General features: G+C 46.9%; 1 protein-coding gene across 1 annotated transcript in view; it reads right to left on the bottom strand.

Annotated features, from left to right (window-relative positions):
* Positions 1-19875, bottom strand: part of LOC147696876 (glutamate carboxypeptidase 2-like) — a 653445-nt gene that overhangs the window by 33895 nt on the left and 599675 nt on the right. The window contains exon 18 of the mRNA XM_086933984.1: positions 96-188. Within this exon, the coding sequence (XP_086790110.1) occupies positions 96-188 (93 nt within the window). The remainder of the gene's footprint in view (positions 1-95; positions 189-19875) is intronic.

Here is a 19875-nt window from a genome sequence, read left to right as displayed (position 1 = left end):
GTGGGGAAGAGCAGAGTCTTAATGGCCTTCCTCGTTTGCATACATTACAACATGTTCAGGTTCTACTGGAAAAATCAAATTATGTTTTCACATACCTATAAAAAGGTCTTCCTGGTAATCCAAGTGGATCAATAAATGCTCTTTCCAATAACATTAGCTGATCATTCATGGTCCTCACCGCCAGGGGGCTGAGTAACAAGAAAATAGATGAAGGTCTTTAGAGTAATACTGTACTGTGAAAACAGAATGAGATTTTAAAATTCTACCACATTATATCTATAGGAGTCCAAATAATGATGTTCTCCCATCCGTCACAATGACAAATCCATTCTATCTCCTACGAAATATACTACAGAAAACACGTAAATATACCTGTTTAAAAATAAACAACTTCTTGTGGTAAAACATTCATTTCAAGAGATCATTATTACTCAATTGTCCTTTCCGAGTAAAGAGTAGAAGACGCTCAGAATTTGGGCAGGAACTTACATAAAACATCACAACAATTCTCATGCTCTTCAACATTTAAGCAACTCAAAGATGTATATGTTTATTCTGATTGGAAGTATCATCATAATTATTATTCTTTGACCAACAAACAAATATTTAAATGTAATGGTCTCATTTTATTTTTCCATAGGAAAATTGAGTAGAGGGGACATGATTTAGAATAATATGCTTTCATCAGAAGAATGTTTTATGAGTTAAAGAATGAAACACATCATGATGTTTCCAGATAGAATAAACCTCTACATATTTGAATTGCTTAAACAGATGTAAGAAAGGTACGGTCCAGCAACTATATATTAAGGGGCACATTTACGTAGAAGTAATGCAGCGCAGCAAATCACGTTGCTGTGCTGCGTGATGGGAAAAGAGCAGGAATGCGATATATTTAACACAATATGGAGCTTTCTTGCCTTTTCCCCATGCTAGCGCACAATGTGCTGCCTAGTGCCAAAGCAGGATTGTTTTTGTTTTACATCTTCCTGCACAAAAACAATCCCCCCAGGCATTTTCTTCTTTCTATGTGTGCTTGGGGATAGTAAGGCATAGCATTTGGGCGCATTCCCAGGTCTACCAGTAATGGTATATCTCAGAATGCATCAAAATCAATGGGTGTTGCATGGGAACACTCACCCACCATACATGGAATACCTCCCTGGGCCAGGGTAACGCAACGCAGCAATTTGTGCTGCATTGCGTTACTCTGGATTTATCAAGCACCTCAGGGCAAGGCAAGGTGGTCTTGCTTGGCATGATAAATCACATTTTTGGGTTGCGTTGTGCATGCAGTGTGTTGCATGGTGCAAAAGCAACACAACTCGCACATAATATGACCATAATTATGGAAGTACCAAAATAAAGAATGCAGATCCCAGGATATACACCTAATGCAGATAATGATTTGCTTACTTCTAACTTCAATAGAAACCTTTAAAAGTTATGTAAAGACTTATACAGAATGCAGACCACCTGAAATACAACAAATAGAGCCCTGATGAAGGTATTTATCCAAGAGATAACACACATGACCAAAACAAAATTTACAATGTAGATTGTGCAATGACAAATCTTGGATGGTCATTTAAAAATGTATACAGGACAGTTAACCAAGGAATTGATGTTTAATTGTAAACGTTTAGGAGCAGGCTTTGAAGTACAGAAGCAATAACATTTCCAGACCACATGTGTGAAGAAGTGAAGGGATTTGAAGGTTTGAAGGTGGGGAACTGTATACCTGGTGGCTACTGTGCATCAATTCAAAGGGCACAGATGAACTTCAGTAAACTGACATTGTCAAGTAATGCCCGTGCCTTTTCATAATTTCTTTGGCAATAAGCCTGGAAAATTACAAGTTAGTAATTGTGTTATGCATATTGGTAAATCTGTATGTCTATGTATCTCACGGTAATCTGATTCGAAACAACTGAAGATTATTGAAGAAAATAAATGCTTTCAAAAATTAAATGAGTTGATCTTGGAAGATAACCTCCAAGTAAAATGTTTTTTTTAATTCACAGTCAACATACTCATTTTAGTCAGGTTATCTCTTTAATTACTGTTACTATTTCCTGCTACTGTTACATATAATCTGTTTATGTGTAGAGGTCCCACATACTCATGAGTGACAGGGTGCTATACAAAACTCTCAAATAAATAAATAAATGTAGCAATCATTTGGATTGAAAGATAGATGAGGTCTTGAAGCTCAGTCTATTCCTCTGGAGTAAACTCAGGCCTGTATTCAGTTCTGCCAAAATATAGTCAATTGGTACAGTCAAGACAAGCTAGAACAAGTGCTGTAATGACTTAAAATCTATAGGGAAATTTCAATAAAAGGAGTCTGGGAAGTGACCACTGATTGCTTGGTGTGGCTAAAGGCAGTTCAGCATCCAAAGTACCTCACTTAGGATGCTGAGGTTCTTCACAGTCTCTGAAGTCTCTTTGTGGCAGACCGTTAAAAAAGAGGCCGACTATCAAAAGTCAGGACTTTATTATTGTTGCACCTAGTTTGAGGTGATTGCTGGTCATCCAATCATTAACTGCAAGAATCAAAAGTCCTAGAACACATTTGCTCAGTCATCTGTATGTTCCAATGTATAGCTGATCGGGAAATCACATGAATAGTTGTAGTAAGAGAGGACAAAACACTGGATTTCAGCAGGAAGGGACCTCAGAAAAAAGATGAACTTTGAAAAAGAAGGTGAACAATGATGGTGCCCATATACTAGGGTCACTGGATAAGGCAGAAGAAAGAGGATTAGACAAGCTCCATATTAAAGTGGAATTACAACTCAAGGTCTTTCCTTTGACACTTATTTCAGAGGAACGTAGAGAGTGGGATGACATTGTTGGACTTGGCCTTTTCTGCAGAGTCTTCCCCTAACCTGTGGCCTTCACTCCTCCATTTTTGCGGAGTCCGTTTTTGCTGGTTTTAGGATTCTGTGACCTTTAGCACTGCTAACCATTGCTGAAGTGCTTGTGCTCTCTCCTTAAAACATGGTAAGATTGGCTTATACCCAATTAGCATATTTAATTTACTTGAGTCCCTAGTAAGGTGGCACTACCTGTGCCCATGGCCTGTAAATTAAATACTACTAGTGGACCTGCAATTAAATAGCACTTTAAATATGTCTCAGGCCTGCCAGAATAGAGCCTGTGTGTGCAGTTTAAAAATGCGATATCGACCTGGCAAAATAAATATGTTGCCGGTTCCGGGTCGGGTATTGCACCCCCGACCCGACGAGGAGCATGCCTAATAATGAAGCATGACACCCAGCAAGCTGGGTGTGTGAGGGCACTTTATCTGAAAGGAGGAATTCCCATCCCCTTTCTGGCTAAAAAACATTTGTAGCCTTACCCTCAGTCGCTTACACAAATTTTATAGGAACTGCATACTATCTTTCTTGTTCTCACAATTCTGACAATGCCACTTTTAGGCAGTTGCCATTTTCTCGCCCTAACAATTTGTTGCTTGTAGCCTATATCTTGAGTCACAGGACTGCAATTAGAGTGGCTGCTGGACTTTGTGTATTCTCCCAGACAGTGAGGCAAAGGGGAACTAGTGTTGGCAGGTTGGACCATCCTGCCAAGATGGGAGGGGTGGTGCTGTTCCTTTCCCAATTACATTTCAAATGAGCTACCTCAGCACACTCACAAAGAACTTCACACCTGTCCTTTATCATCCTAGACACCCTTGCAGCCTGGGCAGGGAGGAAGGAAATCCCAGAAGCATCTGTAGGTAGGAAAACTGTAGAGGTTTTTTCCATTTCAAAGCTGGAACCAGGTATGACAATAGGACCTCAATAACCACTCTTTACTTCACTCCTGGACCTGCAGAGTACACTCAGCAGGCCTGCCTTTTACTTTTGAGGACTACTCTGCTGCTTGAGGCCTGCTTTGCATTTCATATGACCGCTCTGTTACTCTCAGAGGACTGCCCTGCTGTTTGAGGTCTACCTTGAATGCTAAGAGTACTGCCCTGCTGCTAGAGAACTGCCTTGCTCCTTGAACATGCCCTCCAGTTGCTCCCCCAGCCCAGTCTTTGCACTTTATGTTGACAGATACACCACCGCTTGACACTGCCTGGGGGGTGCTTGGTCCACGACATGATGTCCTCCTGGACCTATGCACCCTCACTTTGTGCATGCATGCTATGTTATCCAATACTTATACGCCTGTATGACACAAAGTGTTTTTAGATTAAACAACACACCATATTCAATTCATTTCTACCACTAACACACAGCTTTTCCGGAACTCATTGAGAATACATGACCACTTTTTACCAGACACCGCTTAAGCAGCGAAAATCAATAAAGTTAAGTTGATATTGATACCTCCAAGATGGCGGCCTGGGTTATCCCCTTAGTCTTTGGATGCCTTTGACGCGCGTTTTGCTGACAAATACTCCGGGCCCGGAAGCAGCTGGTACGGGGTCTGGATCAAGGGTAGGGTTCACGCTAGTTGCTTGCTACCCTTCCGTGAGTAAAAACCTGGGCCATGGGAAACACCGGTAAGCACTGCATCTGACTAGTTTTGTGACTCTGGAATTAACTCTAGTTACAGCCTCAGAGCAAAGACGTGCTCTGCCTTCCCCGTAAAGCTGTAGGCTCCTATACTGGGGGTGAATTGATTTGTGCTGCACTGTCTCCATACCATCCTTAAGGCACGCTGCATGCGGTGATACCTTTCTCTACCACCTTCAATCTACTGTCTATATACTGTGTGCGTGTATTGTATTGTATGAATACTCTCAATATAGCTACAACCCCCTCCCGGGACATCCGGCACCAGGCATGCCCTAAGCTGCAGCTGTATACCACCAGGTTACCACTCACTTGAGAGGCATCTCGCATTTACGTGCACACCCATGTTTCGTAAAATGTGTTAAATAGTTTTTGGGTTCCATCTAACGTTTAACCTGCATTGTGTTTTACCTGAGATGCCTTTTTAAGCACAACGCGAAGTTTGGCACCAGCTACCACATGAGGCCCCTTATATGCACTTCTGACGTATATGTGTAGTACCACATACCGTGTGAGTTGACATCTGTGCATCCTGTCACCTTTCACAATCAGTGACGCTGATATATAATAAAACCTTGATGCCGAAAACCCAACTGAGTTACTAGGGAGTATAATACCACAAGCGTATGCCACTTGACAGCTACACCACAGCTGTTTTTACTGTTTAATGTTCCCAGGAGCCCCTTGCCGAATGTCCTTTTTAAACATTGTTGTTGTTCCTTCTCCCCTCCTTTCTCCCTCGTCTATAGGTCTATATTACCCCAGTAGAAGTCTACTAGGGTTTCACTCTACCACGTCTGGATATCATAACACATATAGGGAACCAGACCTTTGTTAGTGCACCACTCACTTTTTAGGTCCTGATGAATTGCCACATGACCCGCTAGGGGCAGAACGGGCACGAAACATGTTGACCCACTATACGGCGATAGCCCTTTAGGAACATTGCATCCACTTAGGGCTCCAATACATGTTAACTAAGCTGGAACTACCTTAGCCAATACATCATATCTGAATAGGACTGCTCCAGATGTATTTTAAACTCACCCACCTGTGCACTATCCAGCCCTCACACCTGCACCCTACAACTTCTTCAAAAGATCTCCGCCAAATAGCTCAGTTTACGGGAGCCCGTCTGGCATTGCAGCGCCGGCCCGACGAGGAGCATGGTCCAACGATGAAGCATGACATCTCCCGAGGTGTGTGAGGGTATCACAAAGAAAGAACTCCCTTCCCCCTGCACTCCCTGCTAGGAACTGCACACCCTTTGATGCACAGTCCTAATTTGGAGCTTGTGCGCAGGACCTGTTTAAATACAGCTCCCTTTCCCTTCCTTTCTTTGATACAGCTATAATGGAAAGGGGCGACCACTCGGTCCCCCCGAACGTATGGCAGAGTGCCTCGATCCCCCCGGGAAGCCATTTTGGGCGGGAGGCGCGTCTCGGCTGGTATGCCCGAAGCGGCGTAGCCGGGGCGCGCTTTTTCCCGCCCTAGAGTGGGCTGGCCTAGACACTGACGCAGCCGGCCACGCCCTCGGGGCAGGCAGGGGCGGGTTTACGCCCGCCCTGAAGATGGATAAAAAGAGACGCAAGTCCAGAAGACATCCTCTTGTTCCTGTGCTCTGAAGCTGCACCTCCTCGCTGCACGTGAGCTCGAGACGGAACGAAGAGCCAATTTTGAGCGTTTTAATCGTTCTTGTTTGTTTTTCAGTTACTTTGTTGGAGAATGCCGAAGAAGGTGGGAAAGCGCATGACTACCGACCAGATGCTGCGTGTTCTCATGAAGGAGATGTCCGAGCTAAAGAAGCGGGTGGACAAGAATGAGGAAAAGGGTCCAAAACGTCCTTTGGCGGGAGCAGCCCCGGGAGGGAAAAACAAGAGGCCCAGGAGGGGGGCAGCGGGTGAAGACATCCCCGGTCCCAGTGCCCCGCTCGAGGCTCCAACTCCCGTGCCGGAGGAGGGGAATCCGATTCCCGTTGTGGTCACCCCCGTGTCCGAGGATGATATGCCGCCCGAGCTGGCAGCACAATTGGCAGCGTGGTTGGGTAAAGGTAACGAGGGCGCCACGGCTGTCGAGGCGCAGGCGCTGATACAGCAATTGCGTGAGAAACGTGAAGCAGCCAAGGTGCCCGTGCCGGCTGCAGTAGGGGACAAGACACCAGGGACGATTGCGACCACAGAGGCAGCGTCAGGTGCAGGTAAGCGGCCATTGCCGATCGCGAGGGATGAGTCAACACCCTCTCGGAGAGAAAAGTTGGGGCAACATGTTCCTTTGGCAATTAAGGAAAAGATTTGGGCGGGGGAGTATGTGAATATTTTTTCATTGCTTGTTGACCATTATGAGGTAGAGCATGTAAAGAGTCAGAAGGATCTCATGCATCCGAGTGTTTGGCGCGCAAAAATGGCCGCCTTTAAAGTGAATGAGAATATTGGCAATTGGGGCAATGCCTGGGGAATCTTTACATCAATCTTGGGGGAACGTAGACCGGAGTTGCTTTCCGAGTTCCCAATCTATCAATCACGAATCATGGGGTATTCGACATCGCACCAGGGTAATCATTGGTTTTGTTACGATAATATGTTCAGAAAAGAAAAGGAGCATAATAAAAGTTTAACCTGGGATTGTTATGATGCCTTGACTTGGGATAAAATGAAGGAGTCAGGAATGTTGAAAATGCCGTTGGTTGGAAGTAATGTTGGCGAATCCTCCCGGCAGTATGGGGGGACCCCCTTTCGTTCAAGTACGGGTGCCGACGATCACTCGAAACCTACCGGCAATACTGGAAGAAAGGGTTTCTGCTTTAATTACAACAGAGGTAAATGTACGAGACCGCAGGGATCGTGTAAATTCAAACATGAATGTAGTGGTTGTGGGTCGTCCCATCCTGAGGCCTCGTGCAGAGCCAGAACGGGTGATAACGGGGGGAGAGGAGGTGCCAAACAGGTCTAATATAGTCCGAGGGGCGCCTTTACCCACTCCGATTGATACCCTGGCGATGATTCCTTGGCTCAGTGATTACCCGGATCGTACTTCTGCTGGGGTGCTGCGGAACGGTTTTTCGTATGGTTTCCGCATCCCGGTAGGGGACTTTCAGGGTGTGGATGAGTGTAAAAATCAACTTTCCGTCCTGCAGCATACAACCGTAGTACAGGATAAGATCCGGAAAGAGGTGACTCGAGGTCGGGTCGCCGGCCCGTTTAGTGTACCCCCGGTCCAGAATTTTGTTTGTTCTCCCTTAGGGGTAGTCCCCAAGAAAGACCCTGGTGAGTTCCGACTGATTCATAATTTATCAGCTCCACGAGGTCTTTCCGTAAATGAGGCAATCGATCCAGAAGTGTGTTCGGTGCGGTACGCATCCTTCGATGAGGCCGTAGCCATTTTGAATCGCCTGGGGCCCGGGGCGCTGATGGCGAAGTCAGATATCGAGTCAGCGTTCCGATTGCTCCCGGTACACCCAGACGACCAGCGTCTCCTAGGTTTCATGTTTCAGGGTTGTTATTACATGGATAGGTGTATGCCAATGGGGTGTTCTATATCCTGTGCTTATTTCGAGAAATTCAGTAGTTTTCTACAATGGGTCTTCACAAAGAGAACGGGTTTCCAAGATGTAATGCACTACCTTGATGATTTCCTGTTTCTTGGGGCAGCCGGGGGTCTTGAATGTGGCCGGGCCTTGGCCGAATTTTGTGTGTTGATGAAGCAGTTTGGTGTGCCATTGGCGCCGGGTAAAACAGTGGGTCCTACGACTTGCCTCGAGTTTCTGGGGATCGAGTTGGACTCCATTGAGGGGTGTTTCCGTTTGCCAGCCGAGAAGGTGTTGAAGTTCAGGGCTGCGCTGCAAATGTGTATAAATGCTTCGAAAGTTACGCTGCAACAATTACAGCAGGTGGTGGGACAGTTGAATTTTGCCTTGAGGGTAATACCAATGGCCCGCCCCTTTTCACGTTCAATTGCCCAAGCGATGGTCGGCCTTAAAGAAGCCCATCATCGCACGAGACTATCGGCCGAGATCCGCCAGGACATGCGTATTTGGTTAGCATTCTTGGCGGATTTCAATGGTAGAATCGTCTGGAATGAACCAGCCGTGTCTTCTGAAGAGCTGGGGCTATGGACAGATTCGGCAGGAAGCATAGGTTTTGGCGCCATCTTCGGCACGAAATGGTCGGCACAAAGATGGCCGACATGGTGGCATGAGAATGGTCTGACGAGTAATATTGCTTTCCTCGAACTGTTTCCCATCTTGGTGGCCTTGAGAGCATGGCCCGATGGGTTCAAAGATCACTCTGTCATATTTTGGTCTGACAATATGACCGTGGTCGAGTGCATCAATAGTCAGGCAGCACATTGTAAACTGATTTTAAGACTGCTTAAGGAAATTGTTTTACTGTGTATGCAATTGAACGTGCTATTCAGAGCAAAACACGTTCCAGGGGTGATGAATCAGGCGGCTGACGCACTGTCTCGTTTTCAAATGCAGGCTTTTTCGGGTTTCCTTCCCTCAGCGGACCCAGAGCCGACACCCTTTCCCGAAGCTCTCTGGTCTCTCGGTGCCCCGAACTTCGTCACCTCGTGGGAGAGAGTCTAGCACCAAGGACGAGGAAGGCATATGAAGGGGCGTTTCGGGCCTATTTAGCCTTTTTGGGGAGTGATAAAGAGCGACTTTGGGGTCACGAGGAATGGGTAGTGAATTTCCTGATGTCCTTACGGAGGGCTGGGAAATCGGTGGCTACGGCCCAGAGGCATCGTGCTGCCATTTCCTTTGTTGCCAGAGCACACGCTATCCAGGACCCAACAGCGTCTTTCGTTGTACAGAAAGCGCTGCGTGGGTGGCAACGCCTTGAGGGTCGCAGAGTAGATGAAAGGCGCCCGATAGGTTTGGATAGATTGTCCCAGTTGTTGGCGACACTCCCTGCCACATGTTCATCTCAGTTTGAGGCGGTGCTGTTCCGAGCCGCTTTTACGCTAGCATTTCACGGAGCAATGCGGGTAAGCGAACTAGTTGCAAGGAACAAACTGGATGTGGCGGGGGGTTTGTGCCAAGAACACGTTCAGATCAGGGGAGAAACAATGACTGTCTCCTTTGTAAGGTCCAAGACTGACCAAGATGGGATGGGTGACTGCGTCATCATACGCAGGATTCCTGGGTCCTCCATATGTCCGGTAAAGTGTTTAGAGGATTACCTAGCACGAAGGGTGGCATCATGGGGGGGGACTTTGTTAAGACACGCGGACGCCACCCCACTGACGAAATTTCAGTTTCAGCGGGTGCTTGCGATGTCAATTGCCGCTGCGGGCTTTAACCCGGGCGAGTTTGGGACCCATTCCTTTCGGATAGGGGCTGCTACGGAAGCTACAGCCAGGGGTCTTAATGTTGAGCAAGTGAAACAAGTGGGGCGTTGGTCCTCCAATTGTTATAAGAGATACGTGCGGTTGCACATGTTGTGAAGCTGTAATAATGTACTCACGCTTCTTGTTTTTGTTTGGTTTTCAGTTTCGCAAGCCTACGAGGCGGGGCGGACTATGCAGTCGACCCTACACCGGGCCAGCGGTCAGACATCACCGACTGTGAAAAAGGAGGTGTGGGTCGTGGGCCACTCATACGTGAGGCGTGCCGCAGACGTATTCAAAGCAGGTGACATGATTCACGTAGCTGGGGAATACGGGTACAGGATGTCCTTCTACGGAAGGGGCGGTCTCTGTATTGACCAGTTTCAATCATTTTTCGAGGGTTTGTTAGGGCGGACAAGGTCACCGCCGTCAATAGTTATAGTGCATGTTGGGGGCAATGATTTGGTCACCATCGGTAGACGACTACTCCTGGAGGCAATGCTTTCCACTGTAAGTTGGTTGGCGAGGAGAGTTCCGGGGTGCACGATTGCATGGTCCCATTTGATTCCACGAAGGGTGTGGCGGGGGGCTATCTCTATACCTGCTTTGAATCATTCTGTTAGAAAGCTTAACAATAAAGTGAGTAGGTTGTTCCGTTCCAGGACATTGCATTCTATTTCTCATGGCTGTATTAATGATGACTGTATGTATTCGGGGGATGGTGTGCATTTGTCTTGGGTGGGGAATGAGTTACTCTTAAGAGACTTCTTAGCATGGTTAAAATCTTTGAAACATGACCTTTAGGTAGGAGTTTTGTGGGGGGTCCGGATAGCCGGTCAACTATCCGGCCTGTGGCGGTAAGGTCATGATCGGTGAGCACTAATTGGAAGATCCCTATGAGTGGGCGTCACCCAACACGGATGGGAGCGCTCGGGGGAGGTGGCCTTTGGCCCCTCAACGGGGAGGCGGTCCCTTCTAAGGATGGGTCGCCGAAAGAAGAGGAAAGGCGGTCAAGGCCCCTTCCTGTGTAGGAGGGGTTACAGCCCCCTCCTAGGGAATTTCCCGGGGCCAGTGACATCTGCGACGGCAGATGCGGTAAGTTGTGTGGGGTTGGGGGGAGGTCTACGATACCTTCTAGATACCTCACACGAGTCTTCGAACGACCTTTAACTGGCGTCGAGTTGATAAGTGCCCCCGTCAAGTCAAGGGAAATTGGTAGTAGTTGCACGTGAGTACGCCTCAGTGCTGTCGCCCCTCCCAAGTGTGGGGGGGTATGTCTGGTTAGGGATCTTGACACCGGTTACGACCTTGCCGTTGGCCCTTAAACGTTAGGATGTACAATTTCAATATTTCAAGTAAATGTTTTGTAGGATGTTAGTTCGGCTAGGAGAACCTCTGTATTAGAGAATCTGTTAAGGTTAGCCAAACATCGCAATGTGGTATGAAATTGTACATTAATGTTTAAATGTTTTAATTTTTTGTTTTAATAAATACGGCCGGGAGGGTCACTCCCTCCCACTTCCAAAAACTTCAAGAACTGTTTCCGGTTTCCCTCATTTGGGGATTGTGTTGAGAGGGGGTGGCGGGTATCTCAGCCATATGGAAAGGGGCGACCACTCGGTCCCCCCGAACGTATGGCAGAGTGCCTCGATCCCCCCGGGAAGCCATTTTGGGCGGGAGGCGCGTCTCGGCTGGTATGCCCGAAGCGGCGTAGCCGGGGCGCGCTTTTTCCCGCCCTAGAGTGGGCTGGCCTAGACACTGACGCAGCCGGCCACGCCCTCGGGGCAGGCAGGGGCGGGTTTACGCCCGCCCTGAAGATGGATAAAAAGAGACGCAAGTCCAGAAGACATCCTCTTGTTCCTGTGCTCTGAAGCTGCACCTCCTCGCTGCACGTGAGCTCGAGACGGAACGAAGAGCCAATTTTGACCCACCCACCAGCCCCTGAGGACAGCTAGTTGTTTTAATAAAGTTGATCAGTTATTCTATTTCGTTTTCAGGTTGTTTTGGTGTTATGTTGATATTTAATGTGTAATAAAGATTGGTCTAATTTTACAAGTTTGTGATTAGAGAACTTCGGATTCAAGGTCCATTTATAAACAAGCGTTTTTCGGTCATAGTGGCCAATGTAGTTTCGTTTAGTTAGCATTTGTCGTATTTATTTCGGTCAGGCGGTAGGCGGTAAGGTCATGATCGGTGAGCACTAATTGGAAGATCCCTATGAGTGGGCGTCACCCAACACGGATGGGAGCGCTCGGGGGAGGTGGCCTTTGGCCCCTCAACGGGGAGGCGGTCCCTTCTAAGGATGGGTCGCCGAAAGAAGAGGAAAGGCGGTCAAGGCCCCTTCCTGTGTAGGAGGGGTTACAGCCCCCTCCTAGGGAATTTCCTGGGGCCAGTGACATCTGCGACGGCAGATGCGGTAAGTTGTGTGGGGTTGGGGGGAGGTCTACGATACCTTCTAGATACCTCACACGAGTCTTCGAACGACCTTTAACTGGCGTCGAGTTGATAAGTGCCCCCGTCAAGTCAAGGGAAATTGGTAGTAGTTGCACGTGAGTACGCCTCAGTGCTGTCGCCCCTCCCAAGTGGGGGGGGGTATGTCTGGTTAGGGATCTTGACACCGGTTACGACCTTGCCGTTGGCCCTTAAACGTTAGGATGTACAATTTCAATATTTCAAGTAAATGTTTTGTAGGATGTTAGTTCGGCTAGGAGAACCTCTGTATTAGAGAATCTGTTAAGGTTAGCCAAACATCGCAATGTGGTATGAAATTGTACATTAATGTTTAAATGTTTTAATTTTTTGTTTTAATAAATACGGCCGGGAGGGTCACTCCCTCCCACTTCCAAAAACTTCAAGAACTGTTTCCGGTTTCCCTCATTTGGGGATTGTGTTGAGAGGGGGTGGCGGGTATCTCAGCCATATCTTCTCAGCCTCCATCTTGTCATCACCTTGAACAGGTAGTAAACTGTATAGGTTTTCTAGAACATTTAGAAAATTCAGGGTCAGAGTCTTCACGCATTTAATTCACGCCAGCAGACACCCACCGAGAACAATGCCAGAATTGTTATCAGGACCATTTCACAAACCATGCCATGGCTTTTAAATTGAATCACGTTACTCCTTTATAAAAGAAAAGAAAATGCAAATAATTTCCAAATATGAAATTACACCAAAATACAAAAAGCAGGCCCTTCTACAGTTTTTCAAATATAAAATGTGATGGGGCTGTTTGGAAGAAAGTGACAATCGGGCTTTCTTAAGTGCAAAATTGCCCAGCTTGGCAGCTTTCCCGATTTTTGAGGTGGGCTCCGTCATTTCTGCATAATCTTGAATACATGAGCTGTAAAGTTAATAAGAAGGAAAAACGCTTCAAGAGGCGCTCGGACTTATCTTAAAAATTCGCTTTTCTGAGATGATACGAACAGTCTTAGTCAATGTTTAGGAAAAATGATAGCAATTCATTATCTGTTGTGTACTTAATTTGATAAAGCGTTTTCCCGAAAAAGACATTAGCTGACAAATGTACTTTCTCGTTGCGCAGCCGACGCCTTTCCATCAATCGTGCACGTGTGACCCCCAGTATAGATTTCAGTTACAGAAGCGCCTTCTATAAGTAATCGAAAATGTTCAGGTTCACCTGGTGACCCACAAAACCTAGAGATGTTTGCGGTCTTGGGTTCGCACATATGAATCAAACACTGGAGTGATTCAAGGGAGGGAGTCATCTTTTGCTTGCACTTAAAAAGGCACATTGGCCTTCAGGCAGTCCTCAAGGGAGAGGGTGAAACTTAGTGACTGCTCGTCCCTCTTTCATCTGGCTAAGCAAAGAATCAGATAGGGTGAGTGTTGATACATACATATGTAGAAGATGTCATTGCTCGGAGTGAGAGAGCGAAAAAGTGGGAGAGGAAAAGGATGAGAAGAGAGAACATACAATTGTGTTTATAGCCGCATCCGCCACCAACTTTGTGCAGGTTTCAGAGGGACACAGAGGAAGGAGAAACTTACTCAACCCCGACAGCTTGACGGTGCCCGTGGACTTCAGTTATCGCGGCAACCAAAACTTTCAGTGGACTCACCTGCAGTCGCCAGGCATCGGGACAACAGACGCATGGATTCTCCATCAAATTCTTCATTTGCACTAAAAAAAATATTCTCTATTGAAAGCAACGCGCATTCTCTAGCGCAGATGCAAACTTGAAACGCTAGCTGCATCTTCAATGAAAGTAAACCTGGCCTTATTTTAAAACAAGCATCTGCGAAGCAATAGGTCCCGCATTTACGAGAGTTTGAGCTATTGACATTGTAAATGACAATCCCTTTTATTTATGGGTTGTTTTAAAAATAAAAGGCATTGTCATTTACAATGCCAATAGCTTAAACTCTCGCAAATGCCTGACCTATTACATTGCAAATGCGTGCTAAACATTTTTTTTAAAGCGTTAGGAGAGCAGCAAGCACAACAAAGCTATTTAAGAAAACAGTGCTCTGAGGTTGTAATTAAAGCCTACTGAGTAACAACACACATAACAGGGGGTCTCGCCATTGTTGGTTATCAAGCATTTGCAATGCAATAGGTCTCGCATTTATCCGAGTTTGAGCTAATGGCATTGTAAATGGCAGAGCCTTTTATTTATGTTTTGGTTTTTAAAACAGATAAATAAAAGGCATTGTTATTTACAATGCCAATAGCTTAAATTTGCGTAAATGAGAGACCTATTGCATTGCAAATGCTTGTTTATAATGTGACTCAATCTCAGCCGCAAACTAAATTACCCACAGCTCAAAAATAACAAGCATTAAGGGAGCCAACTCACCTGGCCTTGGCAAGCCTGCAACTTTTTGGTGGGGCAAATATATGCAATTAACATTAGAAGTATACAAGTAATAAAAAATAAAAATACTGCTGCCTATAAGTGGTATGCATATATATATAATTTTTTTACAGACAGTTAAAAATTAACCACTGTAAGAATAAAAAATTAATTAAGGCAGAATGGGTTTACCGGACCTGGTACTGAAGTGGACTACCTTTTAGGAGTGTATGCCTGTGTGCAAGAGCAAAGTGGCCTCAATCACAGCGAAGGGAGCCAGTAGCTGAAGCTAGGCTATATGCTGTGGCAAGCAAAAGCAAAATGTGAATGGCTTGAGAACAGGAAAACGAAGAAGTAGGTTGACAGAAACACTATTATTATTATTATTATTATTATTATTATGATGTTTTATTACGCGCTCAATTACTGCCGGAGTATCCTGGCGCGAAAAAGAAAAAAGAAAACAGAAAAGAGGAATAGGCTATACAGAAAACTAAAAAGCCAACCTGAACAAATGGGTTTTCAAAGCTTTTTTAAATGAACCAAAATTCAGGGTAGCTCGCAAAAATAGTGGAAGGTCATTGCAGGCAGAAGCGGCCTTCACCGCAACCGACTGCCCTCCCAGCCGAGAGCGCTGAAAACATGGGACCTGCAGCAGATGTTGGGCGGCAGAACGCAAAGGTCTGTTGGGAGAGTAATGGCTGAATCGTTTCATCAAATAGGCAGGACCATGGCCGTTTATAGCTTTATGAGCCAGTGTAAGAATTTTAAAAACGATCCGTTGTGGAACTGGCAGCCAGTGCAATCTCTGCAAATGGTTCTTTACACTCACACGGCTAGAAATATTGCATAGAAGTCTGGCGGTAGCATTTTGAATTACTTGGAGACGCCTCACCAAATAGGCCGTGGAGCCGCTCAGCAAGGCATTGGCATAATCAAGGTGCGAGAGAATTAATGCCCTCGCTACTGACTCTCTTGCTGTGGAAGGAAGATAAGGAAAAAACTTCCGTAGCGCTTTAAGGGTCCCAAAGCAACACCCTGTCAGTTTCTTAATGTGCGCCTCGAACCGGAGGTCTTCTCCGAACCAGACCCCTAAGTTCTTAGCGGGGACATTTACTGAACAGGGCATCGGAAAGCCAGCTGGCCAGAGTGAATCTCTAAAACTAGGGGGAAAATGACCATACAACAAAATTTCCGTCTTATCCTCATTACATTTCAATTGTGAAGCAGCTAACCAATTGAAAACCGAGGAGAGACAAGACTGAATCAGAACTGTGTCAAGAACATCACTAGGCCACGTAAAAAGCAGCTGCGTGTCATCAGCGTAGGCAATAATTTTGGCCCCCAGCTGTTCGGCCATCTTTATCAAGGGGGTCAAATAGATATTAAAGAGCAGAGGGCTCAATGTAGAGCCATGAGGGACCCCCGTCGAAAGAGGCTTGGCCGTAGATGAAAAGGGGAGAAGCCAGACCTGCTGGGATCTGGACGAAAGAAAGGAACGCAGCGAGTCCAAAGATAAGCCCGTAATACCAATATCAGCAAGCTGCGAGAGAAGGCACTGGTGTGGCACAGTGTCGAACGCAGCAGAGAGGTCCAATAAGATTAGAGACGCTCTGCCGCCACTGTCCAGACACTCCCTAACCGCTTCAGAGATCTCCACCAATGCAGACTCCGTGCTGTGGGCAGCACGGAACCACGATTGTGCCGGGTGGAGAGCCCCTGACGATTCAACAAACTCGGTCAGCTGCCGGAATGCCATTTTTTCACCCACTTTTGCCATAGTGAAGTGAAGTAGTGAATTTGGCCGATAATTGGCGAGCACAGCGGGATCAGCACCCGCCTTTTTAAGCAAAGGCAGCAGCTTGGCCTGTTTCCAGTCAGCAGGCACGGTGGCCGACTTGAAAGAAAGGCCAATGATATGCGAAATTTCCTGTACCACCACCTCAGCTATACCAGCGAGCACCCACACCGGACAGGGGTCAGTTGGAGACCCTGATTTCAAAGATTTAATCACGGCCAGAGTGTCGACTACTGATGGTCGCACAAACTCCAACATCATGGGAAAGGATGACCCTAAGGGAGGGGAAGGGTCGGGAATGGAGTCAAAAGTGGACCGGGAATCAAAGCTGGACTGAATAGCAACAATTTTTTGCTCTAAGAACGAGGAAAGACTCTCACACCACGCCCTCGAGGCCGGGACCATTCACTGCTCGGCACAAGGGGAGAGAAAACATTTGACAATTGCAAAGATCTTGCGGCTGCTGTTATTAGCCTTATCAATCCTGCTAGCAAAGTATTCACCCTTGGCTGTTTTAATACAGGCATAGTAGTTCCTCTGTGCCCCTCGCAGAGCCGCCTTAGCCAGGGGGCAGTAAGCTTGACGCCAGGCCCGTTCTAACTTTTTACAGGCCAGCTTATGTGCGCGCAGCTCGGTGGAAAACCAGAGTTTAGAAGGGGCAGAGTGAGCGCTACCAGAATCGCCACATTTAGTTGAAGAAGCCACCCCAGCTGCAACCCATTCATTGAAAGTCAGCACTGCCTTTGCCAGCTCATCGCCCAACACAGGCCGTCTCTCACTCAAGGCGGCAGACAGAGTACCCATATTAATTTTCTTGGCACAGGCGGTTTTAGCCGCTGAAGGGATGATTTTCTGGGCTGACTACGCAAATCTGATCAGCCGGTGATCCGACCATGTGAGGACTTGCGGGGATTCCACCCGAAGGGGAAAGTTCAAACATATCACATCAAGCGTGTGACCCCCCGAGTGCGTAGGCAGAGAGACCCATTGAGAAAGGTGGGCAAGGTTGAAAAAATCCCAAAAAGCTTTACACTCAGGGAGCTCTGCCACCTCAGCATGAATATTAAAATCACCCAGCAGCAGAAAACACGGAACCCTCTGGGCCCGAGGCACCATAGCCTCCAGCAGTGCTTTAAGAAAAGACCCAGAAGGCCCTGGAGGCCGATAGATTAAGGTGCCACCTAGAGTGAAATGAGGAGAGAGGACCAGGGAAAAATTCAGAACTTCCCCGACTCCTAACTCGTCCGGGGATCAACAGGAAGAACCCAAGATTCTTTCAAAATAATTGCCAGTCCACCTCCCCTTCCCAGTACACGATCTTTCCTACATATTTTATAGCCTCTAGGAATGGCCAACTCGACATCCGGTGCACTGGCGTTGTTAAGCCAGGTTTCTGTGACAAACAGAATGTCCAAAGAGCCCTCCTCCAGCAGTTCAAATATGTCCGCAGCATGCTTGCTGAGATAGAGTGGGAGATACTCGAAGGAAGAGATTGATCCATCAGTGTGGCAGCACAGCTAAAGCCACAGGCAGAACAAGGTTTAAATAAGTCTGAAATCCCCACACCCCGTCCTGAGCCCGGACAACCCAAAGGACGCAAAGAGCGCGGCTGCTCACTGGTATAAGAAATGGCGATCCTATCTAGGGCTTGCGACTGTAGGCCAGTGAGTCCTGCGTCCGCCACGGCCGAGGCGCAGACGGGCTGACCTTTGGCTTACCTTCGGCGCGCCTAAGGCGTGCCCGCCACGCGCGCCCGCTGCACGTCAGAGGGGGCATGTTGATTTTATAGAAGGACCTCCCTCCCCCAGCTAGACCGCTGCCACAGGTTCAGCCGGGGTGCAGGACTACTAGGAAGATGGCCGCCCGCCCTCCACACAAACGGCACAGCAGCCGTGGCGGAACGGGGCAGGGAAGGCTCACCTCACCCTAGGAAAGTAATCAGGTAGGTCGTAGCACCCCCCAAGAAATAAAATCAGGTTTTCAAAGGTCAGCGTCAGAAAATACACATACTTGAAAACGCGAGTCTTCACATGTGCAAAATAGAGCTAAAAACGATGCTAAACGAGTACAATTTTAAAAATAACAAGGATATGGCCACTGTACGTATACATATATTTATGCATTTTTCTTATGTTTTGTAAAAGAAAATAGGAGGAATGTGATAAAGCTAAAATTGCGTTTAGGACAGACCCAACTACCTCATATTTTAAGGGTTTCTCCATGTAGGACAAATCCAAAACAGCCAGAAAAAAAATCTAGAACTGCACATCAATAATAATATTTCTATGCTCCTTGACTTTCGCATGTTACAAAAAAAGGTATTCCCAAATAGTGTCGCTGGGACCTGGGTGTATAGCGGTACAAATAGGGAAGGGTCCCAGTACACATTTATTAAAAACAGGGAAAACAATTGGTGCAAGAATCAAGGAGAACATAAACAAAAAGTAAATGTAAATGTGTGTATACTTGTAAAGCGCACTGTCACCCCATCTCGGGGCATCCTAGCACTGTATACCGCTGTGGAACGCTTCCTGGCTTTGCTGTGAGATGCCCCCTCCTGGGCATCCCCAAGGTGAAGCCAGGCATCCTAGCGCTGTTGGGGCCGTTGTGGAGATTAAGCAAGCTATTGCCCAGAGTTGCAGAGTGGGACCCATGATTAGAATAGGCACCGACGCGAGAATTATCGAGTCCGCAGACATTGAGCCCAAGACCCTGCCGCGTCAGGAATTGAACCCTGGTCCCGGGCCTGACCTCTGCTTCAGGGTCTGCCACTTCTAACCAGTGAGCCACACTTCTCCACTAAAAAGTCAGACAATTGAATAGGTACCTACCGCCAATCATCGGCCACCATAGATGTGGACAATGCAAGGCTTTGGCTACCACCATTAGACCAAATAATTCAAACACAACCAACAATACGATCACTCTTAAGACCCACACAAAGTGCAACATGAGTCACTTCATTTATGGTATCATTTGCCCATGCGGCCTGGTCTACATCGGCCAAACCCAACAAAAGATCAAAGTGAGGATACTATAGCACTGCAGCCGGATACGCTGTGAGGTACCAGGTGCGCCTTTAGTAGACCATTTCAGAAGAGCAGGATATCCCCCTGAGAGTTTCCAATGGATTGTCCTAGAGAAACTACCCTGGGCCCAAGAGGAGGCAACATTGGACTAATACTGAACACTTGCGAATCCAAATGGATGTCCATTTTTTACTCAATAAACAATGGATTGAATGAAGTAGACAGCAGCCACGCAAGGTTAGCTACACTCTGCCCCTAGACCAATGCACTCCACATTCTTTCACCCTGAGTGCTGGGTTCGGGATCAAATGTTCTTCCAATGTTTTTACCCTCCTGTGTGCGAGGTACACATTGACAGTTGTGTGTTACTAGTG

Source organism: Lissotriton vulgaris, chromosome 8 (genome assembly GCF_964263255.1).
Source record: "Lissotriton vulgaris chromosome 8, aLisVul1.2, whole genome shotgun sequence".
NCBI lineage: Eukaryota > Metazoa > Chordata > Amphibia > Caudata > Salamandridae > Lissotriton > Lissotriton vulgaris.
This window is presented reverse-complemented; position numbering and strand designations above follow the sequence as displayed.